Source organism: Melopsittacus undulatus, chromosome 2 (assembly GCF_012275295.1).
Source record: "Melopsittacus undulatus isolate bMelUnd1 chromosome 2, bMelUnd1.mat.Z, whole genome shotgun sequence".
In the NCBI taxonomy this organism is placed as follows: domain Eukaryota; kingdom Metazoa; phylum Chordata; class Aves; order Psittaciformes; family Psittaculidae; genus Melopsittacus; species Melopsittacus undulatus.
The window spans coordinates 584,179-610,297 of NC_047528.1; the positions used below are offsets into that span (position 1 = coordinate 584,179).

The window sequence follows — 26,119 nt, forward strand, 5'->3', positions numbered from 1 at the left end:
GGTGGGGGGGAATTCCTAATCCCATTGGATTTATGCACCGCTCCGTGCCCCACATCCCCCCCCTGCAGGTCCATCCAGCCCTTGGGAATGTTGCTCCGTCACCGCACACCAGGGGCTTTGGGTGCTGACCGGGTGGTTTGGGGCACCCAATGGGGGTGGCACCGGACACCCCGAACCTGCTGCTGATGGGGGCTGCACCCATCGAGCTGCGGCACCCATGGGTGCTCCTCCATGTTTGGGGAGCAGAGGGGATGGCAAAGCCCCCCCCCCCCCCCCGGCATTGAGGGATCCCCGGAGGTTGGGATCAGTCCCAAGCGCTGGCACAGGGGGGCCGGGGAGCGCTTCCTGACCTATTTTCCTTGCAGGAAGTGTGTCAGGAGCTGTGGGGCTCCGGCTGGTGCAGGGACAGGGGCAGCGGCTCTGGGTTTGTCCCCGTTTTTGATGGATTTGCCCATTTCTGGCCGGTTTTGCCCCGTTTCTGGGGGTGATGCCCCAGGAGCTGCGGTTCGTGCTGCAGCCCAGGGACCACTTCACCTTCCTGGGGTTTACTTCCAGGGGGAGAAGGGAAGCACAGGGAGGACCCTGCGGGAATGAGGAACCCTCTGTTTGCTGCCCTGTGACCTCCTCATGTTCCTGCTCAGCACCATCCTCATCACCTTCCTCCTGCTGCTGATGGAGAAGGGGGAAGAGGAATGGGGGAGATGGATGGAGCAGCCTGAGGAGGACTTGGGGTGCTGGGTGAGGAGATGCTGTGAGGGCTGGAGCAGCAATGCCATAGAGCCAGGCTGGGAGAGCTGGGCTGGGGCAGCCTGGGGGAGAGGAGGGGAGAGCTGAGAGCAGCTCCAGTGCCTGAAGGGGCTGCAGGAAAGCTGGAGAGGGGCTTGGGACAAGGGATGCAGGGATGGGATGAGGAGTAATGGCTTCAACCTGGAAGAGGGAAGAGTTTGATGGGATATTGGGATGAAGCTGTTCCCTGTGAGGGTGCTGAGGCGCTGGCACAGGGTGCCCAGAGAAGCTGTGGCTGCCCCATCCCTGGCAGTGCTCAAGGCCAGGTTGGACACAGGGGCTTGGAGCAGCTGCTCCAGTGGAAGGGGTCCCTGCCCATGGCAGGGGTTGGAACTGGATGAGCTTTGAGGTTCCTTCATCCCAACCCATCCCAATCTCAGCCACTCTCCACAGGGATGGAGCTGTCTCATCTCCCAGTGTTCTCCCCTGCTGCCTCCCCTCCATGCACACCCCACACCTCCATGCACACCCCACACCTCCATGCACACCCCACACCTCCATGTGTACCCCATGCCTCCAAGTGCACCCCACACCTCCATGCACACCCCACACCTCCATGCGCACCCCACACCTCCATGTGCTCCCCACACCTCCATGCGCACCCCACACCTCCATGTGCTCCCCACACCCATGTGCACCCCACACCTCCATGTGCTCCCCACACCTCCATGCGCACCCCACACCTCCATGCGCTCCCCACACCTCCATGCGCACCCCACACCTCCATGCGCACCCCACACCTCCATGCACACCCCACACCTCCATGTGCTCCCCACACCTCCATGCACACCCCACACCTCCATGTGCACCCCACACCTCCATGCACACCCCACACCTCCATGTGCACCCCACGCACCCCACACCTCCATGTGCTCCCCACACCTCCATGCACACCCCACACCTCCATGCACACCCCACACCTCCATGCGCTCCCCACACCTCCATGTGCTCCCCACACCTCCATGCACACCCCACACCTCCATGCACACCCCACACCTCCATGCACACCCCACACCTCCATGCGCTCCCCACACCTCCATGCGCTCCCCACACCTCCATGCGCTCCCCACACCTCCATGCCCATCCACCCTCAGGCAATTCCCACCATGGCACCATGGCTGGAGCCAGGTGTGGGAGCAGCACAACAGCCCTGGGCCACCATCGTGACTGCTTAACCACAAAGCCCTTTGAGCCTGGGCTCCCTGGCAGCAGCAGGAGGCTCCGGAGCAGCATTCCCACCTGGATGGGTGCAGGATGGAACTTGCTCCCTGGGTGCTGCAGGGGGTTGGTGCTATTTGCATCGTGCAGTGACTGTGAGAACCTGAAAGCGAAAGAGCTTCATGCTCCCAAGGGGAGGGCTGTGGTGTGCAGGGCTGCTGGTTTCGGTGGGAGGCGTTTGGGTGTGAGCCCAGGGCCCTGCTTCTGCTTTCGGCTGCTTCTGGTTCATGGGGGATGCGGAGGCTCCGACTCCCGGTGCTGGAGGCGGCAGCGCCAGGAAGGTGGGTGATGGGATCCTGGGCTGGGCTGGGACATGGGATGGGTTGGGATGAAGGGACCTTAAAGCCCCTCCATTCCCAACCCCTGCCACGGGCAGGGACCCCTTCCACTGGAGCAGCTGCTCCAAGCCCCTATGTCCAACCTGGCCTTGAGCACTGCCAGGGATGGGGCAGCCACAGCTTCTCTGGGCACCCTGTGCCAGCGCCTCAGCACCCTCCCAGGGAACAGCTTCATCCCAATATCCCATCGAACTCTTCCCTCTTCCAGACTGAAGCCATTACTCCTCATCCCATCCCTGCATCCCTTGTCCCAAGCCCCTCTCCAGCTTTCCTGCAGCCGCACTGGGGACACTGATCCCACTCCCCCCCCCAAGGGACCCCCTCCCCATCCCTCCCTTCCTGCCCCATTGCTGGGCCCCGGTGCGGAGCTGCCCCCCCGGCTTGCACCGGTTATTACAACACTGCCCCATTGCTGCCTTCCGGCAGCTCCCATTGCCCCGGGGGGGGGCGTTGGGGGGGTCCTTGGGTGGGCACAGGTCCCTCTGGAAGCGTCCCCATCACCCTGAGCCATGGCACTGTCCCCTTCATCCTCCCCTGTGGGTCTGCTCCATGAGAGAGCTCTGGGAAAGGGGAATTCCGGGTGTGGGCAGCGTTTGCTGGTGCTGGAGATGGAATTAGGATGGGAATTGGTCCCATTGGGAGGCTGTGGAGCCTCTGGTGTGTTCCTGGGCTGGTTTTCCTGCACTCATGGCCACTGGTGCTGAGTGTCCTTGGAGGGATGGGCTCAGTGTGGTTGGATGGTGTTTGGGTATGGTGCTGCCGAGTGGTGCTGTGCTGGGTGCCAGGTGGGTGCCAGGGCTGGTTCTTCACCCTGGTGGTGCTGGGCACAGGCTGGGGTCAGTGCTGAGGTGGTTGTGGAGGGCAGGACACGGCTGTTGTCCTGTTGGAATCCACCTTGGAAAGGGGCCCTGGGTGCAGGTGTCCCATAGGGATGCTGAGCCCATCCCTGGGGCTGTGCTGGTGCTCAGCAGCTCAGGGTGATGCTCAGCTCTCTCATCCCAATCCCTCTGCTGAGCTGAAGGTGTCTGGGTGGGACTGGGGAGGATGGGGTGGATGTGGACCCCCCCAGCAAAACCACAGCACCCCTGGGGGAGAGCTCAGCCCCTCGGTCCCACCTATGGGACAATGAGACCATCCCCATGTCCTCCATCCCCAGCATGGGGACACTGGGGTGAGCATTGGGATGGGGGGTCTGGTCCTGTCTGTTGTCACCCCAAGGTGTGTTTTACCCCCCCAGATCCATGCATTCCTGCCCCTCATCACACCTCTCTTACAGCCCTTAAGGCTCTTACAGAACAACCCTGTTGGCATTCCCTAATCCCGGCAGGAATGTGGTGGATAAGCACAAGAGCTGTGACTGGGGGGCCAGGCCTGGGGGATTCCCCCATTCCCATCAGCCAACTGGGATAGGGGATTTCTCCAGGTTGACTTTGCTCCTGGAAGTTCCTCCTCCTGGACAAAGGTTAAATGATAAACGATGGGAGTTGGGAACACGGCAGGATCCCATTGGATCATTTCTGAGGGCCAAGAGCTTGGCACAACCCTGGGGCTGCCGTCAATGGAGGCAATGGGATGCTCCATGGCTCTTCCTGGGAGGGGACACATGTGGGGCTCCATATCCATAGGATACAGCTCCTGTAGGCAGCAGCCCAAGGGGTGTCCTGTGACACTGATGTCACCTGGTTTGGTGATGCATGAGCTGGGTTTGGAGGTGGGAAGGGCTGGAATGTGGCTGCATCCCTGGGTTTGTGCTGCTGTGAGGGACTCCTGGCTCCTCATTGGGTCTGATGGGACCAGTGGGGATGTGGGATTGGGCTGGTGCCGCTCAGCTGGGGTCCTTCCTTGGGACATGTGGGGTTCAGGCTGATCCGCTGGGATGAGCCCGGCTGGTTAGGGAAGAGGATGCACCATTGGCTGGGGCAGCTGAAACCACAAGTGAGGGAAGTGCCTGAGTCAGAGCCAGCGTGACCCACACCAGGAAGTGCTCTGGGTCCTATGGAGAACCTCTGAACGGCCAAAATCAGCTGTGGGATGGGGACGGCTCCGGATGGGAGCTGGGGTCAGGCATGGAGAGGGGAAGGGTCCTGGAGGGGAGAGCTGAGAGCAGCTCCAGTGCCTGAAGGGGCTGCAGGAAAGCTGGAGAGGGGCTTGGGACAAGGGATGGAGGGTCAGGCCAAGGGGAATGGCTTGAACCTGCCCGAGGGGAGGTTTAAGCTCCATTGAGGACCAGTGTGAGCTTGTGCTGCTCTATTGGAGCTTCGGAGATACTTTGTGACCCATGGATTTGATGGGGCTGGGGACAGCATCCCATTGCCACAGTGCTTCCTCTCAGCATCCCATTGCCATGGTGCCTCCTCTCAGCATCCCATTGCCACAGTGCCTCCTCTCAGCATCCCATTGCCACAGTGCTTCCTCTCAGCATCCCATTGCCACAGTGCCTCCTCTCAGCATCCCATTGCCTCAGTGCCTCCTCTCAGCATCCCATTGCCATGGTGCCTCCTCTCATCATCCCACTGCCATGGTGGCTCTTCTCAGCATCCCATTGCCACAGTGCTTCCTCTCAGCATCCCATTGCCACAGTGCCTCCTCTCAGCATCCCATTGCCACAGTGTCTCCTCTCAGCATCCCATTGCCATGGTGGCTCCTCTCAGCATCCCATTGCCATGGGGGCTCCTCTCAGCATCCCATTGCTGTGCAGAGGCTCTGAGGTGCAGCTCCTGCACACATCCATCTGTCTGTGTCTCCCTGTCCATCCTGGCTCACCCAGGCAGAGGCTGGGAGCAGGGGGAGCAGGAGGTACCTCCCGTCTGCAGCAGCTCTGCAGCTCCTGATGCATCATCTCCGCTCCCTATGGATTATCCCTTAGTTACCCGAGCATCCTCTGGGACACCGCTGTTCCCAGTGGATTCTGATGGCTGCTTCTTGCCATGGGGTCTGGTTGTGGGGGGTTTGCAGCCACCTGACACCAGCCTGTCCATCACATGTTGTGGGACACCCCATGGCTTTGAGGGGTCTATGGTCACCCCACACCAACCCACCCAGTGCACATAGTGGGATGTTGAGGTTGGGGAGCGCACTGGGACCTCATGGTGCTGGTGATGCTTATGGTGGTCTGTTGAGCCTCAGTGGGGATAACACCGACATTAAACACCTCACCCAGGATCTTCCAGCATTCCCAGATCCCTGCATCCCCCTCGCTCCCCTCCAAACCCAGGGGGTAACGTCAGCTCAGGGCCCATGTTCCGCAGTTCAGGACCAATCCTGACCCTGTTCCTCCATCCCCAGATCCTGATGCACCCCAAGCCTCACCGCACACCAGGGATGCTCTGAGCACCATGGAAGAGGAGGGGTCGGTGCCCGTGGCCGCCTGGTTGGCAGCCCTGCACCTGGAGCAGTATGTGAGCTGCTTCCAGCGCAGGGAGCTGCGGACGGTGCGGGACTGCCGGGCGCTGACGGAGCAGAGCCTGACCCAGCTGGGGGTGCTCCTGCCCGGCCACCGCCGCCGCATCCTGCTGGGGCTGCAGAAAGCCTTTGCTGAGGGGACCCCCCCCGGGGCCCCCATCCTGAAGCCTGTGCCCATGAAGAGACACGTTTTCCGCAGGAGCACTGCGGCGGTGCCAGAGCATCCTGAGCATCCTCAGGAGCATCCTGAGCATCCCAAGGAGCATCCCAAGGAGCATTCCCAGGAGCATCCCCAGGAGCATCCTGAGCATCCCAAGGAGCATCCCAAGGAGCATCCTGAGCATCCCCATGAGCATCCCAAGGAGCATCCCCAGGAGCATCCCCAGAAGCATCCCAAGCATCCCAAGGAGCATCCCAAGCTGACGGAGCTGGACCAGGGCACGACCCTCACCCATCACCCCCCTCCCATCCCACCCAGGGTCGGCTGCCGCCCCCCCCTCAAGTTCTCCGCATCACTAAAGGGGGGCAGCCCCGAGCCCCCTCCCAGCGCCCCCCCAGCACCCAGAGGGGGCTCCCCCCCGCTGAGACCCCCCCTGCCGCCGCTGCCGGCCAAGCGTCACCAGCTGGAAGCCAAGGGCCAGGCCCCACAGGCCCCCCCGGAGCTGCCCCCCAGGGCTGCGTCCCATAGGAGGTAAAGGGGGTGCGGGTGACACACAGGGGGTGTGGGGAGCCGGGGGGGGGCTGCTGTGGTGGGGGGGGACCATTGGGTGATGGTGGGGGTTGGCCGGGGGGAGGCACCCCCAGCCCGCAGCACGTCCCCCTCGGGTACCCCTCAACACATCTCCTGGGGTACCCCCATTACATAGCCCTGGGTACCACCAAACCTCAGCCATTATTCCAGGGATACCCCCAGCTCCAGCTCATCTCCTTGGGTACCCTGCAGCACATCTCCTGGGGTACCCCCCCAGAGCCCATCACATCTCCTGGGGTACCCCCCCTAGACCCCATCACATCTCCTGGGGTACCCCGCAGCACATCTCCTGGGGTACCCCCCCCAGACCCCATCACATCTCCTGGGGTACCCCCCCCAGACCCCATCACATCTCCTGGGGTACCCCTCCAGACCCCATCACACCCCCTGGGCTACCCCAAGCTCTAGCAGATCTGGGGTACCTGCACATCCTTTTGGGGTACCTGCCAGCGTATCTGGGGTACCCAAGCAGCGGTGGCTTCTCTTGCCCAGCGATGCCCTCTAGTGTCGGATTGCCCCTGTTTGTGTGGGGGGTCACCCCAGGAACACCCCATCTTTGCCCCATCCCCTCTTGGGGGTCCCCATTAGCAGGTGGGGGTTCTTGTCCCCCCTTTATCCCCCCATCCCCAGGTCCTGGGCAGTGCTGAGGCCCCAGGAACTGTCACACCCCATGTGGGCAGGCAGCGAACCGCAGCCGGGGGGGTTCGGGTGGGGGGGGGAAGCTGATGTGGCCGGATGAGCTGAGCTCAGGCCGGGGCTCATCCTGCCTCCTGTGTCCCCCCCCCCCGCTGCAGCATCTTCCTGCACCGAGGCTGCTGCTGCAGCTAAAGGACCCCCCCGTTGTCCCCACCTGGGACCCCAAACCCCTGCCCTGTGAGCTGGGGTGGGGGGAGCGGGGGTCTGATTATGGGGAGTGGGGAGAACCCTTTGGGTGCGAGCATCCTCCCTGTGCGAGGTGCGATGCGGTCTGAGGGACCCCTCAAACTGCCCAAGGACCCCCAAGGATGTACTGCTGGAGTGTGTGGGGGAGTCCCACAGTGATGATGGCACCCATGGGTGAGCACACACCCGTCCCCACCCCCCCCCCCCCCTCCGACCGCTCGGCCCCATCCCTTCTGCACCGAGGTGGTCCCCAAGCCCCCCATGGACCCGCTGCTGGTCGGGAGCTCCGCTGTGCCACCATTGGCACCAGCGGCACCAGCGGTACCAGTGGTACCAGTGGTCACCAGTGGTCACCAGTGGTCACCAGTGGCCACCATTGGCTGTAGTGGCCCCGTCCGGCGCTGGCCGGGGCCGGTGCAGGAAGTTTCGGTGCGCAGGAAGTGCCGGGGGGTGACGAGAGCTCCGGTGCTGCCGCATCCCGGACCGGCCGCATCCGGGGCTGGCGCAGGTACCGGCTCCGGGATGCACGGAGGGGACCGGGGGGGTGCACGGGGAGCGGCCCCGTTCGCTGCCCTTGCACGGGGTGGGAGGGAGCAGCCGCTCGGGGGGGGCTGCGGGAGCAGGGCCATGGTGCTCCCGTCCCGTCGGTGTGGGCTGCACAGGGACCGGATGGTGCCAGGGCAGGGACCCGGCTCCATCCTGCCCCATTGCATAGGGCCGGGGTGTGCGGTGCTGGGTGCGGTGCTGGGGCCGGTGCTGAGTGCGGTGCTGGGTGCGGTGCTGAGCGCGGTGCTGGGAGCGGTGCTGGGCACTCGGCCGCACTGTGCTGGGGACGTGGCCCGTGGGGAGGGGACAGGGACGGGTCCTCGGTGCGTGCCACAGAGCTCCTGCAGGGGCCAAGGGTACCCCATGGAATGGGGTGAACAGGGATGTAGAGCAGTGGGGTGATGCTTGCCCCTGTTGGTGTGATGGTTGCCCATGTTGGGGTGATGCTTGCCCCTGTTGGAGGTGATGGTTGCCCATGTTGGGGTGATGCTTGCCCCTGTTGGAGGTGATGGTTGCCCTTGTTGGGGTGATGCTTGCCCGTGTTGGAGGTGATGCTGATGGTTGCCCCTGTTGGAGGTGATAGTTGCCCATGTTGGGGTGATGGTTGCCCGTGTTGGGGTGATGCTTGCCCCTGTTGGAGATGATAGTTGCCCATGTTGGGGTGATGGTTGCCCGTGTTGGGGTGATGCTTGCCCATGTTGGAGAAGACAGTTGCCCATGTTGGGGTGATGCTTGCCCCTGTTGGAGGCGATAGTTGCCCCTGTTGGGGTGATGGTTGCCCATGTTGGAGGTGATGGTGATGCTTGCCCATGCTGGGGTGATAGTTGCCCATGTTGGGGTCGTGGTTGCCCCTGTTGGGGTGATGGGTGCAGGATGTCCAGCATTGCCACGTCCCATGGGGTGACCACAGCCACCATGTTCACCCCCAGGAGCCCCCCAGCACCTCCTGACTGTGGCTGGGTTTGATGTGTGTGTCCCAGTGGCAGCCCCTGGTGGGGTCCCAGTGCTGGGTACTGGTGTCTGCACCTCAGCACTGGGGTGATGCTGCTGGAGAGGACGCCCTGTCCCCATGCCCTGCACACACAATGGGTGCTGAGGAGCCCCCCAGCAGTGGGGATGGGGTTTGAACCGGGGGGGTGGGAGGTCAGGGGGTGAGGGTTTGATGGCAGAGCACATCCCTGTGAGCCCCTGGTGGGGGGGTCTGGCTTTGGGGTGCAGGGGTGATGGAGACCCCACAGCACCCATGGGGGACACGAGGGCAGCACCAATGGGGCCCTGAATGCGCAGACCCCATTGGGCTCTGTTGTCACCTCCTGTCCCCGTGTCCCTGCACCCTTGGTGCCACGTGCCCCCATTCCCGGCCAGCATTCCCTAATGGATGCATGGCTGTGGCTGCTGGGAAAGGAGGGCAGCGTGACCCGTTCCCATCCTGCTCCTCCCGTGCACCCACCATGGGGCTGGGGTCACCCATGGGACCCCAGGGACCAGCACTGGTGGTGGTGCTGGGCTGTGCCATGGGGCCGGTGTGGGGCACATCAGGGATGGGGATGGTGGCCTCAGCACCAGGGCAGGGGTTGGGGCTGGATGTGCTTTGAGGTCCCTTCACCCCATCCCGTTCCATGGTGGGGGTCCAGGTGGGTCTCTGCTGCCCCCTTCTTGCCTTTAGGGCTGCTCAGTCGGGTCCTGCATCCTTTTATGAAGCTTCCCCTCCACTTCCTGCCCTAAAACCAGCTCCATGAATCCCATGGTTCCTGTTGATGGTTGGGAAGCAGGAAGCGAGTGGAGATCAGGAGGCAGGAGCAGCCCATGGGCACCAGGAGGGGCCCTGGGTCCCTCTGAATGAGGTTTTGGGGTTCTCAACCCAGGAGAACCCCAAGGCTCCATCTCCAAGGGGGTTCTTGCTACCCACACCTTGGCATCATCCCAGCTCCTTGATCCCATCTTCTTACTGGTATCCCTGCTTCCCACCCCACTGTAGGGCCCTGGGTAGGCAGGGAGCCCCCAGCACCCCCATCCTGCTTGGGGCACCCCAGATCCGGCTGGGGAAGCACCAGCATCGCTGTTCAGGCTGCAGGAGAGCATCAAACCTGCTCCAGGATGTGACCTTCGATGCCATAGGTGGCTTCTGGTGTCCTTGGGGGGCAGGAAGGGAGGGTGGGGGCAGGAAAAGCACCGGGATCACCTGAGGAAGGTGTTTTCCATGGGAGGTCAATGGGATCCAGTCCATGGGCTCGGATGTGCTGGGCTTGGGATGCTGGATGCAGTGGGGTCATCCCCCCCCCCATCTCTTCATGCACCAGGGTTGGGGCTGCCCCGAGCACCGTTTGCTCCTCTCTCCATAGCACCCCTGCCAAGGAGGGGGTCCCCATCACCGAGAGACCCCCCCCGGCCCCACTGCTGCTCCTGCCCTGCTCCAAGCCCCCGGAGCCCCCCCCCAAGGCCTCCGTCCCCTTCGTGCCCCAGTTTGGTGAGTACGGGGGGACCCCCCAACTTCCCCTGTCCCAGGTGATCCCTTGGGATGGGCTCATCCATCACCCCCATCCTGCTTGATGGATCCTGCCCTCCTCCGTCCCCTCCCGTCCCTCTGGGCTGGGGGTTGGCAATGGGATGCGGGATCTGGGATGGGGTTTGGATGCAGGATCTGGGATGGGGTTTGGATGAGGGATCTGGGATGGGGTTTGATGCGGGATCTGGGATGGGGTTTGGATGCGGGATCTGGGATGGGGTTTGGATGTGGGATCTGGGATGGGGTTTGGATGCGGGATCTGGGATGGGGTTGTCAATGGGATGCGGGATCTGAGATGGGGTTTGGATGCGGGATCCAGGATGGGGTTTGGATGTGGGATCTGGGATGGGGTTTGGATGTGGGATCTGGGATGGGGTTTGGATGCGGGATCTGGGATGGGGTTTGATGTGGGATCTGGGATGGGGTTTGGATGTGGGATCTGGGATGGGGTTTGATGCGGGATCTGGGATGTGGTTCTCAATGGGATGCGGGATCTGGGATGGGGTTTGGATGTGGGATCTGGGATGGGGTTTGGATGCGGGATCTCCTGGAGGAGAGCAGAGCTCTGCCAGCACCAATTCCTGGAGCTCTCTGCTCTTCCCTTGGGATCACCATGTTTGGAGCAGCCCTGGTTTGAGGGGGGTGATGCTGGGTGGGCAGGGGCACAGGAACAGGGATGGTGCCAAAGCCCCATCCCGGTGGTGCCATGGGGGTTGTGCCATTGCAGGCTCCGGGTAGGACCCCATTGCTGCCCTGGAGCTGGGGTTTGCCAAGGGCAGTGATGGGGAAGTGGCACCATCCGTTGCTGGTACATCCCTGTGCAGGATGGGATGGGTAGGGGGTGCTGGACCCATCCCAGCATCTTCCCTCTGCTCCCACAGATGACTCAGACTATGAGGACTCAGCCTCGGAGGAGGAATTGACTGGAGCTGTGGGGGAGATGGGTGAGAAGGTTGGTGCTGGAGTCATGGGATGGTTGGGATGAAGGGACCTTAAAGCTCCTCCAGCCCCAACCCCTGCCACAGGCAGGGACCCCTTCCACTGGAGCAGCTGCTCCAAGCCCCTGTGTCCAACCTGGCCTTGAGCACTGCCAGGGATGGGGCAGCCACAGCTTCTCTGGGCACCCTGTGCCAGCGCCTCAGCACCCTCCCAGGGAACAGCTTCATCCCAATATCCCATTGAACTCTTCCCTCTTCCAGATTGAAGCCATTACTCCTCATCCCATCCCTGCATCCCTTGTCCCAAGCCCCTCTCCAGCTTTCCTGCAGCCCCTTTAGGCACTGGAGCTGCTCTCAGCTCTCCCCTTCAGGAGCCTTTATTTCCCCCTGAGGTTCTATGGTCCCATCCTGTCCCATCCCACCGGAGCAGGGTGACCATTCCCAAGGGAGATGCGCTGGTACTGAGCTGCTCTGGAGGTGCTGGGGAGCACCCTGCTGTGTGCAGAGCAGGGTCCATGCCCCGCTGAGCACCTGGAGCCAGGCAGAGCATCCCTGTGGCTCCCTGCATCCTGCCTTGGCTGCAGCACTGGGATGCTCCATGTGTGTCCCTGCAGGAGGGTGCTGAGCCCAAAGCACCGCGGTCCCTGCGCATCAACAGCCTCTTCAGTGAGGATGAGCTGAGCGAGGAGCAGGAGGAGGCTGCGCTGGGCAGGTAGGGGCAGGATGGGACCTGTGTGTGTGTGTGTGTGTGTGTGCAGGATGGGACCTGTGTGTGTGTGTGTGTGTGTGCAGGATGGGACCCATGTGTGTGTGTGTGTGCAGGATGGGACCCGTGTGTGTGTGTGTGTGTGTGTGTGCAGGATGGGACCTGTGTGTGTGTGTGTGTGTGTGCAGGATGGGACCCATGTGTGTGTGTGTGTGCAGGATGGGACCCGTGTGTGTGTGTGTGTGTGTGTGTGCAGGATGGGACCCATGTGTGTGTGTGTGTGTGCAGGATGGGACCTGTGTGTGTGTGTGTGTGTGTGTGTGCAGGATGGGACCTGTGTGTGTGTGTGTGCAGGATGGGACCTGTGTGTGTGCAGGATGGGACCTGTGTGTGTGTGTGTGTGTGTGTGCAGGATGGGACCTGTGTGTGTGTGTGTGCAGGATGGGACCTGTGTGTGTGCAGGATGGGACCTGTGTGTGTGTGTGTGTGTGTGTGCAGGATGGGACGTGTGTGTGTGTGTGTGTGTGTGCAGGATGGGACCTGTGTGTGTGTGTGTGTGTGTGTGCAGGATGGGACCTGTGTGTGTGTGTGTGTGTGTGTGCAGGATGGGACCTGTGTGTGTGTGTGTGTGTGTGTGTGCAGGATGGGACCTGTGTGTGTGTGTGTGCAGGATGGGACCTGTGTGTGTGCAGGATGGGACCTGTGTGTGTGTGTGTGTGTGTGTGTGTGTGTGCAGGATGGGACGTGTGTGTGTGTGTGTGTGTGTGTGCAGGATGGGACGTGTGTGTGTGTGTGTGTGTGTGTGCAGGATGGGACGTGTGTGTGTGTGTGTGTGTGTGCAGGATGGGACCCGTGTGTGTGTGTGTGTGTGTGTGTGCAGGATGGGACGTGTGTGTGTGTGTGTGTGTGTGCAGGATGGGACGTGTGTGTGTGTGTGTGCAGGATGGGACCTGTGTGTGTGTGTGTGTGTGTGTGTGCAGGATGGGACGTGTGTGTGTGTGTGTGTGTGTGCAGGATGGGACCTGTGTGTGTGTGTGTGTGTGTGTGTGTGTGTGCAGGATGGGACCCGTGTGTGTGTGTGTGTGTGTGTGCAGGATGGGACCCGTGTGTGTGTGTGTGTGTGTGTGCAGGATGGGACCTGTGTGTGTGTGTGTGTGTGTGTGTGCAGGATGGGACCTGTGTGTGTGTGTGTGTGTGTGTGTGCAGGATGGGACCTGTGTGTGTGTGTGTGCAGGATGGGACCTGTGTGTGTGCAGGATGGGACCTGTGTGTGTGTGTGTGTGTGTGTGCAGGATGGGACGTGTGTGTGTGTGTGTGTGTGTGCAGGATGGGACCTGTGTGTGTGTGTGTGTGTGTGTGCAGGATGGGACCTGTGTGTGTGTGTGTGTGTGTGTGCAGGATGGGACCTGTGTGTGTGTGTGTGTGTGTAGGATGGGACCTGTGTGTGTGTGTGTGTGTGTGTGCAGGATGGGACCCGTGTGTGTGTGTGTGTGTGTGTGTGCAGGATGGGACCCATGTGTGTGTGTGTGTGCAGGATGGGACCCGTGTGTGTGTGTGTGTGTGCAGGATGGGACCTGTGTGTGTGTGTGTGTGCAGGATGGGACCTGTGTGTGTGTGTGTGTGTGTGTGTGCAGGATGGGACCTGTGTGTGTGTGTGTGTGTGTGTGTGCAGGATGGGACCTGTGTGTGTGTGTGTGTATGTGTGTGCAGGATGGGACCCGTGTGTGTGTGTGTGTGTGCAGGATGGGACCTGTGTGTGTGTGTGTGTGCAGGATGGGACCTGTGTGTGTGTGTGTGTGTGTGTGTGTGCAGGATGGGACCCGTGTGTGTGTGTGTGTGTGTGTGCAGGATGGGACCCGTGTGTGTGTGTGTGTGTGTGTGCAGGATGGGACCTGTGTGTGTGTGTGTGTGTGCAGGATGGGACCTGTGTGTGTGTGTGTGTGTGTGTGTGTGCAGGATGGGACCCATGTGTGTGTGTGTGTGTGTGTGTGCAGGATGGGACCCATGTGTGTGTGTGTGTGTGTGTGTGTGCAGGATGGGACCCGTGTGTGTGTGTGTGTGTGTGTGCAGGATGGGACCCGTGTGTGTGTGTGTGTGTGTGTGTGCAGGATGGGACCTGTGTGTGTGTGTGTGTGTGTGTGTGCAGGATGGGACCTGTGTGTGTGTGTGTGTGTGTGTGTGCAGGATGGGACCTGTGTGTGTGTGTGTGTGTGTGTGTGCAGGATGGGACCCATGTGTGTGTGTGTGTGTGTGTGTGCAGGATGGGACCCATGTGTGTGTGTGTGTGTGTGTGTGTGCAGGATGGGACCCGTGTGTGTGTGTGTGTGTGTGTGCAGGATGGGACCCGTGTGTGTGTGTGTGTGTGTGTGTGCAGGATGGGACCTGTGTGTGTGTGTGTGTGTGTGTGTGCAGGATGGGACCTGTGTGTGTGTGTGTGTGTGTGTGTGCAGGATGGGACCTGTGTGTGTGTGTGTGTGTGTGTGTGCAGGATGGGACGTGTGTGTGTGTGTGTGTGTGTGCAGGATGGGACCTGTGTGTGTGTGTGTGTGTGTGTGCAGGATGGGACCTGTGTGTGTGTGTGTGCAGGATGGGACCTGTGTGTGTGCAGGATGGGGACACATGTATGTGCACGCACACGTGTGTACATGTATGCATGTGTATGTGCATATATAGGCAATGTATTCACATGTCAGAGATGCTTGTACATGTGTATGTGCATGCTTTGCATGCACATGTGTGTGTGCATGTATGAAGAAGGGATACGTGTACATGTGTGATGCTTGTATGTACATGTATGGGTGTGCATGCTCAGCTGGAGAGACTTTGCATGCACACGTGTGTGTGTGTGCAAGGATGCGTGCTCAGGATGCTTGTGCATGGTGTGTGTGCAGGATGGGACCTGTGTGTGTGTGTGTGCAGGATGGGAACACATGTATGTGCATGCACACGTGTGTGTGTGTGCAGGATGGGGACACATGTATGTGCATGCACACGTGTGTGTGTGTGCAGGATGGGGACACATGTATGTGCATGCACACGTGTGTGTGTGTGTGTATGCAGGATGGGGACACATGTATGTGCATGCACACGTGTGTGTGTGTGCGCAGGATGGGGACACATGTATGTGCATGCACACGTGTGTGTGTATGCAGGATGGGGACACATGTATGTGCATGCACACGTGTGTGTGTGTGTGCAGGGATGCGTGCTCGGGATGCTTGTGCATGGTGTGTGTGTGTCAGTGCAGGCAGAGAGCACCGCTCCATGTGTGTGCAGTTGTCATGTATGGACACACGTGTGTGCATGTGTGAGCTCTGCACTCATCCAGGTTTGGGGCTGTGGCCATGGGGATCCCCTGGTCCCCCATTCCTAGGCCTGGAATCCAGGTCTGTCCTGTCCCGGGACATGGGGGTCTCTCACCAATGGGATCCCACCTGTGGGACCCCCATCCATGAGACCTCCACTTAGGGGGACCCCACCAGGGAAACCCCCACTATGGGACCCCCACTATGGGACCCCCATTAAAGAGACTAGCACAAAGGGACCCCACCAATGCCACCCCCAGAAGGGGACCCCACCAAAGAGACCCCCACCAATGGACTGAGGAGATCCCCAGGAGGGTCTGGGGACCCCTTCACCAAGGGGCCCCCAACAGTGAGACCCCCTCAAGGGGACCCCCACCATGGCACCCCCATCAATGGGACCCACCTGTGGGCCCCCCCTCAACGAGACCTCCACAAGGGTGACCCTGCCAAGGAGACCCCCACTATGGGACCCCACCATGGGACCCCCATTATGGAGACCCCCCCCAAAGAAACCTCCACCGTGGGACCCCCATCAATGGGACCCACCTGTGGGCCCCCCCCCCAATGAGACCTCCACAAGGGTGACCCTGCCAAGGGGACCTCCACTATGGGACCCCCACCATGGGACCCCCATTATGGGATCCCATCAATGGGACCCCCCCGGGAGGCCCCACAAGGGCACCCCCCCTGTCCCTGCTGCTGGGGCTGCTCTTGCTCTGCCCATGCCCCAGGGAAGGACACGGGGAGGCCGCAGCGTGCGGGGGGGGGGGGGGGGGTTCGGGTCTCACCCTCCCTGTCCCCACCCCCTGGTCCCATAACCCCCCCCCCCGCTCCATGTCCGCAGCCCCAGCCCCATCCTGCCCCCAGCGCCTACCGGCCCCAGCCCCATAGCCATGGATGGGTCCTCACTGGCAGCCCCAGCCCCGCTCCGGGAGGGGTGGTTGGACAAGAACCCACCCCAGGGGTGAGTGATGGGATGGGGGGGGGGGGGGGGGTGCGGGACCTGCCCCATCCCAAGCCCTGATTTAACCCAAGTTTAACCCAAAATGGGGTGAACCCACTCGTTTTGGGGTGGGAAAGGCTTGGTTGGAGGGGGGGCCACCAGCACGGAGCTGGGGGGGGAGGCTGCAGTGAGCTTCCCGCTGGATCGTGACTGGGAATGAGCCGGCTTTGCTCTGGGGATGGGGACACTGCAGGATGGAGGGATGGGGATGGGGACACTGCAGGATGGAGGGATGGGGATGGGGACACTGTGCAGGATGGAGGGATGGGGACATGGTGCAGGATGGAGGGATGGGGATGGGGACACTGTGCAGGATGGAGGGATGGGGATGGGGACATGGTGCAGGATGGAGGGATGGGGATGGGGACACTGTGCAGGATGGAGGGATGGGGATGGGGACACTGTGCAGGATGGAGGGATGGGGATGGGGACATGGTGCAGGATGGAGGGATGGGGACACTGTGCAGGATGGAGGGATGGGGATGGGGACATGGTGCAGGATGGAGGGATGGGGACACTGCAGGATGGAGGGATGGGGATGGGGACACTGCAGGATGGAGGGATGGGGACATGGACAAGAACTGGGATCAAAACCGGGATCAAAGCCAGGATTGAGGGATCAGGATGGGAGCCCTGGAATAGCCTCGTGCTCATGGTGCGGAGCTGTGGGGCTGGGAAGGGCTGGATGGGCAGGGAAAGGAGGAACTGGGAGCCCTGGGAGAGCAGCAGGGACATGGAGCACACGGGAGGTGTTGGTGCTGCTGCAGAGCTCCTGGATGCAGGAATGAAACCATGGATGCTGCTGGGTCTGTGTGAGCAGGGACAGGCAAACACAGGGAGTCCGGTGAGCCCAGTGAGCCCAATGAGCCCAGTGAGCCCAGTGCATGGAGCAAGCACAGGGTCACACTCACTCCCATCCCATCAGGGAACGTGCTCCAAGAGTCCCTGCCCCAGCTGGGAGCAGAACCTGAGCAGGAGATGGGAAGGATGCTTGGGAGCTGCTGCATCCGGGCTGAGGAGGAGGAGGAGGAGGAGGAGAAAGAGAAGGAAGAGGAGGAGAAGGAGGAAGAGGAGGGAGAGGAGGGAGAGGAGGAGGAGAAGGAGGAGGAGGAGGAGGAGGAGGAGGAGAAGGAAGAGAAGGAAGAGGAGGAGGAGGAGGAGGAGGAGGAAGAGAAGGAAGAGGAGGAGGAGGAGGAGGAGGAGGAGAAGGAAGAGGAGGGAGAGGAGGAGGAGGAGGAAGCTCGGGCTGCTTGCAGTAGAGCAGTGTGGTGCTGGGGAAGAGGGAAGCTGCTGATGGGAGCCTGGGGGAGGCCATGGGAGGAAAACCAGGCCCCCAACCCCTCAGCATCCAAAATCAATGGGAGGTCAGAGTGGGGCTGGGGGTGTCTGTGCCCCATGGGACAGGGATGGGCTCCCAGGTAGAGCTGAGTGGTTCTGATCCTGGTTCTGATCCCGGTTCTGATCCTGGTTCTGATCCCGGTTCTGATCCTGGTTCTGATCCTGGTTCTGATCCCAGTTCTGATCCCGGTTCTGATCCTGGTTCTGATCCCGGTTCTGATCCCGGTTCTGATCCTGGTTCTGATTCTGGTTCTGATCCCAGTTCTGATCCTGGTTCTGATCCCGGTTCTGATCCTGGTTCTGATCCCGGTTCTGATCCTGGTTCTGATCCTGTTCTGATCCTGGTTCTGATCCTGGTTCTGATCCCGGTTCTGATCCTGGTTCTGATCCTGTTCTGATCCTGGTTCTGATCCCGGTTCTGATCCTGGTTCTGATCCTGTTCTGATCCTGGTTCTGATCCCGGTTCTGATCCTGGTTCTGATTCTGGTTCTGATCCCAGTTCTGATCCTGGTTCTGATCCCGGTTCTGATCCTGGTTCTGATCCTGGTTTTGATCCCGGTTTCGATCCCATTTCTGATCCCAGTTTTGATCCCGGTTTTGATACCATTTCTGATCCTGATTTTGATCCCATTTCTGATCCTGGTTGTGATCCCATTTCTGATTCCAGTTCTGATCCTGGTTTTGGTCCCATTTCTGATCCCAGTTTTGATCCCATTTCTGATCCCAGTTTTGATCCCATTTCTGATCCTGGTTTTGATCCCAGTTGCTGCTGCTGTTTCCAGAAGGTTCCAGCTCTGGTGTCGTGTATGGGGATGGTGAAACCCTTCCTGAGCAAACAAGCCCTTGAGCAGCAGCCTGGGGCTGTATCCCCATCCCAACAGGGATCCCATGCAAGAATCCTGCTGGGATGTGTCCCCTTGGATCGGTCCCTGTGCAGGCTGTGGGTCCTGAGGGGTACATTCAAACAGGGATTTGAGGGGGATCTTTGGGACAGGGATGGGGACACTGCAGGATGGAGGGATGGGGATGGGAACACTGCAGGATGGAGGGATGGGGATGGGGACACACTGCAGGATGGAGGGATGGGGACACTGTGCAGGATGGAGGGATGGGGATGGGGACACAGTGCAGGATGGAGGGATGGGGACACAGTGCAGGATGGAGGGATGGGGACATGGTGCAGGATGGAGGGATGGGGACATGGTGCAGGATGGAGGGATGGGGATGGGGACACAGTGCAGGATGGAGGGATGGGGATGGGGACATGGTGCAGGATGGAGGGATGGGGACACTGCAGGATGGAGGGATGGGGATGGGGACACTGCAGGATGGAGGGATGGGGATGGGGACACTGCAGGATGGAGGGATGGGGATGGGGACATGGTGCAGGATGGAGGGATGGGGATGGGGACACTGCAGGATGGAGGGACGGGGATGGGGACAAGAACCAGGATCAAAACTGGGATCAAACCCAGGATCAAACCCAGGATGGAGGGATCAGGATGGGGACACGGCACAGGATCCATGCTGAGGTGCCCCAGGCTCTTGACAACTGGGGCGTGAAGCACATCAGAGTCACCCCAGTTCAAGGGCGCTCAGTGCAGCCTGGGGATGGGGGCAGCAGGGAAGGGGCTCTCCCTGCACCCTGTCCTTGGGTGCCCCATTGGGGCACAGCGGGGTCACATCCAGCGCGTCCCTTGCAGGTCCTACATCTACCAGAGGCGCTGGGTGAAGCTGGATGCTGAGCACCTGCGCTACTTTGACAGTGAGAAGGTGGGTTGGGGTCTGGGGCTTGTGGGGAGGAGGTGGCGGAGATGCCCCTATGGGGCCGCATCCTGCTGGGTATCCTGGGGAGCAGCAGGGGTTGGTGCTGGGGTGATGCTGATGGGATGCTGGGGTTGCTGTCAGCACTGTGAGCCTGGGGTGGTCCCATCCCATCATCCCAAGGCCATGGGGAGGCTGCACCTGGAATCCTGTGCTCAGCTCTGGGCCCCTCACTGCAAGAGCGACCTTGAGGGGCTGGATGGGGCCAGAGAAGGGAATGGAGCTGGAGCAGGGCCTGGAGCCCAAGGGTGATGGGGAAGGGCTGAGGGAGCTGGGGGGTTCAGATGGAGAAGAGAAGGCTCAGGGGGGACCTGATGGCTCCATCCAAGTGCCTGAGCTGGCTGCTCCCATGGCTCTGTGGTGCTGAGCAGTGTCTCCCGCTGTTCCCTGCTCCAGGACGCCTATTCCAAGCGCTTCATCCCTGTCTCCTCCATCTCCCGCATCACCAGCGTCGGGGACCAGAAGTTCGAGGTCATCACCCACAACCGCAACTTCGTGTTCCGTGCTGAGAGCGATGGTGGGTTCCGGCTCCATGTCTGCCTCCTGCATCCCAAGGGATGAGCTCTGGAGCTTCCCAGGCTTGGATCCTGACCCATCCCCATCCCCGCAGCCGATCGCAACGAGTGGATCCGGAGCCTGCAGCAGGCGGTGGAGGAGCAGAGGAGGACATCGATGTCCCCAAGCTCCAGGGGAGCCCCCACTGAGCTGCCTGACAGGAGCGGCTTCCTGGAGCTGCGTGGCTTCAAGCACAAGCTCTTTGTGGTGGTGGCCGGGGACAGGGTTCTGCTCTACAAGAACGCTGAGGTGGGTGGGATGAGGTGACACCATCGGGTACCACAGTGATGCTCTAAGGGGGATCCCTTCCCTTTGCACCCACACATTGAGCAGTGGATGAGGTGACACCATTGGGTACCACAGTGATGCTCTAAGGGGGACCCTTCCCTTTGTACCCACGCACTGAGCAGTGGATGAGGTGACACCATCGGGTACCACAGTGATGCTTTAAATGGGGACCCTTCCCTTTGCACCCACACACTGAGCAGTGGATGAGATGGCACCATCGGGTACCCCAGTGATGCTTTAGGGGGGATCCCTTCCCTTTGCACCCATGCACTGAGCAGTGGATGAGGTGGCACCATCGGGTACCCCAGTGATGCTCTAATGGGGATCCCTTCCCTTTGCACCCATACACTGAGCAGTGGATGAGGTGACACCATCGGGTACCCGAGTGATGCTTTAAATGGGGACCCTTCCCTTTGCACCCATACACTGAGCAGTGGATGAGGTGACACCATCGGGTACCACAGTGATGCTCTAAGGGGACCCTTCCCTTTGCACCCACACACTGAGCAGTGGATGAGGTGACACCATCGGGTACCCCAGTGATGCTTTAATGGGGATCCCTTCCCTTTGCACCCACATACTGAGCAGTGGATGAGGTGACACCATCGGGTACCCCAGTGATGCTTTAAGGGGGACCCGTCCCTTTGCACCCACACACTGAGCAGTGGACGAGGAGGCACCATCGGGTACCACAGTGATGCTTTAATGGGGATCCCTTCCCTTTGCACCCATGCACTGAGCAGTGGATGAGGTGACACCATTGGGTACCACAGTGATGCTTTAATGGGGATCCCTTCCCTTTGCACCCATGCACTGAGCAGTGGATGAGGTGACACCATCGGGTACCACAGTGATGCTCTAAGGGGGACCCTTCCCTTTGCACCCACTCACTGAGCAGGGCAGCAGTGATCTGAAGGTGCCACCCCCTAAATGGAGACAGCTCAGCCCCCACAAGCTGGTGACACTGGGCCTGCAGCCCCTCCTCACCCCCAGCTCCAAGCTTTGGGATCCCCCAGGAGCACCAAACCCACTGGAGATGCTCCATAGGGATGGGGAAGGGACACAGCAGCTCCTGCACCCCCATGTCCCTCCGTGACTGGTCCCCATTGCCCACCCTCACCGCAGGACTATCGCCTCGGCATCGGCATCACCTACATCGAGATGAACGTGGGCAATGTGAAGGAGCTGGATCGCCGTGGGTTCGACCTCACCACCCCATACCGAACCTTCAGCTTCGCGGCCGACTCGGAGCAGGACAAGGAGGAGTGGATGGAAGCTATGGAGCAGTCCATTGCCGAGGCCCTGTCCAACTCCGAGGTGGCCGAGAGGATCTGGGCGCTGGAGCCCAACCGGTCCTGTGCCGACTGCGGCTCCCCCAATCCCGACTGGGCCTCCATCAACCTCTGTGTGGTCATCTGCAAGCGATGCGCAGGTCCCTGCATCCCGAGGCGGGGGGGACGGGTGCTGCATCCCCTGCTCTGGGTGCTGCATCCCCTGCTCCGGGTGCTGCATCCCCTGCTCTGGGTGCTGCATCCCCTGCTCTGGGTGCTGCATCCCCTGCTCTGGGTGCTGCATCCCCTGCTCTGGGTGCTGGGGACCACACTGGGGTGGCTTCTCCCATCCCAAACCAGCTCCTCAATGGCTTTGTCTCGCTGGCAGGGGAGCACCGGGGCTTGGGTCCTTCCATCAGCAAAGTGCGGAGCTTGAAGATGGACAGGAAGGTGTGGACGGAGGAGCTGATCCAGGTACTGGTGCAGATCAACCCCCAAAGCCCCTTATTGGGGGCAGACATCCCCTCCCCATGGCAGAGCCACTGGTGATGGGCTGGGGACTTCCCCAGCCTGGTCCAGGCCCTTTGGGGTGATGCTGTGGTGGGTTTGGCCACCAGCATCCTGCATCCCCATCCCTGTGGTCCACGGACACCCATGTGGTGAGGACAAGCAGCACTTGTGTGTGGTGCTGAGGAAGGGTTGCAGTGGAATGCATGGACACAGCCGGGATTCATTCCCGGACCCAACCCAGCCGCATTCCCAGCCGGCAGACCCTGGCTGGCCCCACTCTTCCCGACCTTTCCTGCTCAGATCCCGCATTCCTGCCTGTGTCCCACCCGCGCTGCCTCCGGCATCGCCTGCTCCCTCAGCCCCCAAACACTTCCAGCTGTGCTCCATCCCCTCCCTGCTCCGGGATGGATGCCCAAACCCAGGATGCTGCCAGCATCCCATTCCCACCCTGGCTCTGCTGCCACCCAAAGGGCTTAGGGGCGCTGGCAGAGCACCCATGGGCTCGCTGAGACAGCGAGAAACCTCTTCAGGTCAGGCTGAGCATCCTTCGGTACCCGGCAGTGGGATGGAGAGGAGCCATGGAATGGCCTTTAAATCCCTCCGGATGGATGCAGAGCATCCCACCCCTTGCCTGCAGCTGGATGCTGCATTCCAGATGTGATGTTCCAGGCAGGAAGGGGGGTCAGTGGCTGTGGGGCTGCAGACGTTGGGCTGAGCCCGGCTGTGGGGCTGTGTTAGTGCACCCTGTGCACCCCATGCAGCACCCGTCACCCCCCTGTGCACCCCACTGCTCCCTGGGCAGGCAGCAGCTCTTGGGCTCTGAATGGCCCCATGAGCGGAGCTGCTGCTGGGCTCATCCTGCATGAGGGATCCTGGAGGAGCTGATGGAGTGAGGCCAAAGGAGGCCATGGAGCTGCTGCGAGGGCTGGAGCAGCTCTGCTCTGGAGCCAGGCTGAGAGAGCTGGGCTGGGGCAGCCTGGACAAGAGAAGGGGAGACCTGAGAGCAGCTCCAGTGCCTAAAGGGGCTGCAGGAAAGCTGGAGAGGGGCTTGGGACAAGGGATGTAGGGATGGGATGAGGAGTAATGGCTTCAACTTGGAAGAGGGAAGAGTTCGATGGGATATTGGGATGAAGCTGTTCCCTGGGAGGGTGCTGAGGCGCTGGCACAGGGTGCCCAGAGAAGCTGTGGCTGCCCCATCCCTGGCAGTGCTCAAGGCCAGGTTGGACACAGGGGCTTGGAGCAGCTGCTCCAGTGGAAGGGGTTGGGAATGGATGAGCTTTAAGCTCCCTCCATCCCACCCCATCCCAATCCCAACCACTCTCCATCACCCCTGTCTGCCCCATAGCTCTTCCACCACATTGGTAACGCTGTCGCCAACCAGTTCTGGGCTGCCAACGTCCCCCCCAGTGAATCCATCAGCCCCAGCAGTGGGAGCCAGGACAGGAGGCGCTTCCTGAGGGCCAAGTACCGGGAGGGCAAGTACCGGCGCTACCACCCGCTCTTCGGCAACCAGGAGGAGCTGGACAGGGTCTGTGCCTGTGGGGCAGCGCCTGTGGGTCCTCTGGGTGCTGGGGGGGTCCTGAGCCTGGGGTCGGGTGTGGGGTCTGTGCAGGCAGGGTGTCCAGCCTTGATATGGGCTGGGTGCTTCTTACCCTGTGTGTGACCCTGCCTGTATCCATGTCTGTATCCATGTCTGTATCCCTGCCTGTATTCATGTCTATATCCCTGCATGCATCCTTGCCTGTATCCCTGCCTTTATCCGTCTCTGTATCCCTGCCTGTATCCATGTCTGTATCCATGTCTGTATCCCTGCCTGTATCCATGTCTATATCCCTGCATGCATCCTTGCCTGTATCCCTGCCTTTATCCGTCTCTGTATCCCTGCCTGTATTCATGTCTGTATCCATGTCTGTATCCCTGCCTGTATCCATGTCTATATCCCTGCATGTATCACTGCTTGTATCCCTGCATGTATCCAGGTCTATATCCCTGCATGTATCCTTGCCTGTATCCCTGTCTGTATCCCTACCTTTATCCCTCTCTGTATCCCTGCCTGTATCCTTGCCTGTATGCCTGTCTGCATCCCTGCTTGTATCCCTGCCCTTATCCCTGCCCATATCCCTGTCTGTATCACATCACCCCCATTGCACACCCTGTATCCCCTTGGGTACCCTGGGTTCTCCAGGAGGGACAAGCCGGATGTGGGAACAGGGAGACATCTCTGATGGTGCTCAACCAGCCCCATTCCAGGCTGGAAAGCCCTGTCTGGGATGGGATTCCCCATTCCACAGCCGGGTTTCACCTCTTCCGGGCTTGGAAATGACCTCGGGGTCCAGCATTGGGCTGGAATGGGGTTGGTGTTGAGGGGGATGCTGTGATTCCAGCATCTTCCTACAGCAACCAGCACCCAATTCACTTCCATCCACACATTCCCATTCCTGGCCATGGGCATGGTGCTGGGTTGGGGCTTCACTCCACCCCTTTGGCACAGTGAATGATGTCCTGACACAGAGAATGCTGCCCCAGCACAGGGAATGCCGTCCCAGCACAGGGAATACCATCCCAGCACAGGGAATGCCATCCCAGCACAGGGAATACCATCCCAGCACAGGGAATGCCATCCCAGCACAGGGAATGCCATCCCAGCACAGGGAATACCATCCCAGCACAGGGAATGCTATCCAAGCACAGGGAATGCTATCCCAGCACAGGGAATACCAACCCAGCACAGGGAATGCCATCCCAGCACAGGGAATGCTATCCCATCCCAGTGAACGCCGTCCCCTCTCCCCATCCTCCTCCCTCCTCCTCCCGGCTCCGTCCATGCCCAGAACCAGGAATTCGCGTGTGGCTTTGTTTGTTTTCCTGCCCCGCTCCCGCCCCGTGACTTCAGCGGCTCCTCCGCTCCAAACCTTCCCATTCCCTTCCCATTCCCTTCCCATTCCCTCCCATTCCCATTCCCTCCCTCCTTTGTCCCGTTCGGGCTGCTCCGGCCCCGCACTTCCCGGATCCCATCCCGGTATTCCCGGCTCCCATCCCGGTGTTCCCGGATCCCATCCCGGTATTCCCGGTGCTCCGCAGGCTCTGTGCGCGGCCGTCACCACCGCGGACCTGGCGGAGACGCAGGCGCTGCTGTTCTGTGGGGCGGCCGCATCCTGCCCCTCCGGGGACCCGCAGTGCCCCACACCGATGGCGCTGGCGCAGCGCAGCGGGCAGCGCCTGCAGATGGAGTTCCTGCTGCACAACAGGGGCTCGGGTAAGGAGCGGAACGGGAATCACGGCTGGAATGCGGACGGGATGGGAGAGGGAATCGTGATGGGGGATACCGAGGGATACAGGGAACCGGGACCCTGCTGGGGTATCCTGAGGGATACAGGGAGCTGGAATCCTGCTAGGGTATCCTAAGGGATACAGGGCTCTGGAAACCTGTTGGGGTATCCTGAGGGATACAGGGCTGTGGAACTCTGCCCGGGCATCCTAAAGGATACAGGGTGCTGGAGCCCTGCTGGGGGATCCTAAGGGATACAGGGCTCCGGATCCCTGCTGGGGTATCCTGAGGGATACAGGGCTCTGGAACTCTGCCCGGGCATCCTAAAGGATACAGGGTGCTGGAACCCTGTTGGGGTATCCTGAGGGATACAGGGTTCCAGAACGCTGCTGGGGGATACAGGGTGCTGGAACTCTGCCCGGGCATCCTAAGGGATACAGGGAGCTGGAACACTGCTGGGGTATCCTGAGGGATACAGGGCTCTGGAACCCTGCTGGGGTATCCCAAAGGATACAGGGCACCAGAACCCTGCTGAGGTACCCTGAGGGATACAGGGCTCTGGAACCCTGCTGGGGTATCCTGAGGGATACAGGGCTCTGGAACCCTGCTGGGGCATCCTAAGGGATACAGGGCTCTGGAACCCTGCAGGGGTATTCTGGGGGATACAGGGCTCCGGAACCCTGC

General features: G+C 60.9%; 1 protein-coding gene across 3 annotated transcripts in view; it reads left to right on the plus strand.

Annotated features, from left to right (window-relative positions):
* LOC115947182 (arf-GAP with Rho-GAP domain, ANK repeat and PH domain-containing protein 1) overlaps nt 1-26,119 on the plus strand; it is a 40,687-nt gene that overhangs the window by 332 nt on the left and 14,236 nt on the right. Inside the window, exons 1-13 of one of the 3 annotated variants that reach the window (XM_034072548.1) lie at nt 2,166-2,285; nt 5,628-6,435; nt 10,266-10,390; nt 11,311-11,381; nt 11,982-12,079; nt 16,223-16,342; nt 19,423-19,492; nt 19,940-20,060; nt 20,154-20,347; nt 21,512-21,818; nt 22,046-22,131; nt 23,513-23,695; nt 25,249-25,423. In XM_034072548.1, coding sequence (XP_033928439.1) covers nt 5,678-6,435; nt 10,266-10,390; nt 11,311-11,381; nt 11,982-12,079; nt 16,223-16,342; nt 19,423-19,492; nt 19,940-20,060; nt 20,154-20,347; nt 21,512-21,818; nt 22,046-22,131; nt 23,513-23,695; nt 25,249-25,423 — 2,308 coding nt within the window. In that variant the 5' untranslated portion in view covers nt 2,166-2,285; nt 5,628-5,677. Of the gene's footprint in view, nt 1-2,165; nt 2,286-5,627; nt 6,436-10,002; nt 10,042-10,265; nt 10,391-11,310; nt 11,382-11,981; nt 12,080-16,222; nt 16,343-19,422; nt 19,493-19,939; nt 20,061-20,153; nt 20,348-21,511; nt 21,819-22,045; nt 22,132-23,512; nt 23,696-25,248; nt 25,424-26,119 lie in introns of those variants that run through there. The other 2 variants (XM_034072544.1, XM_034072556.1) reach the window with 2 other exon arrangements.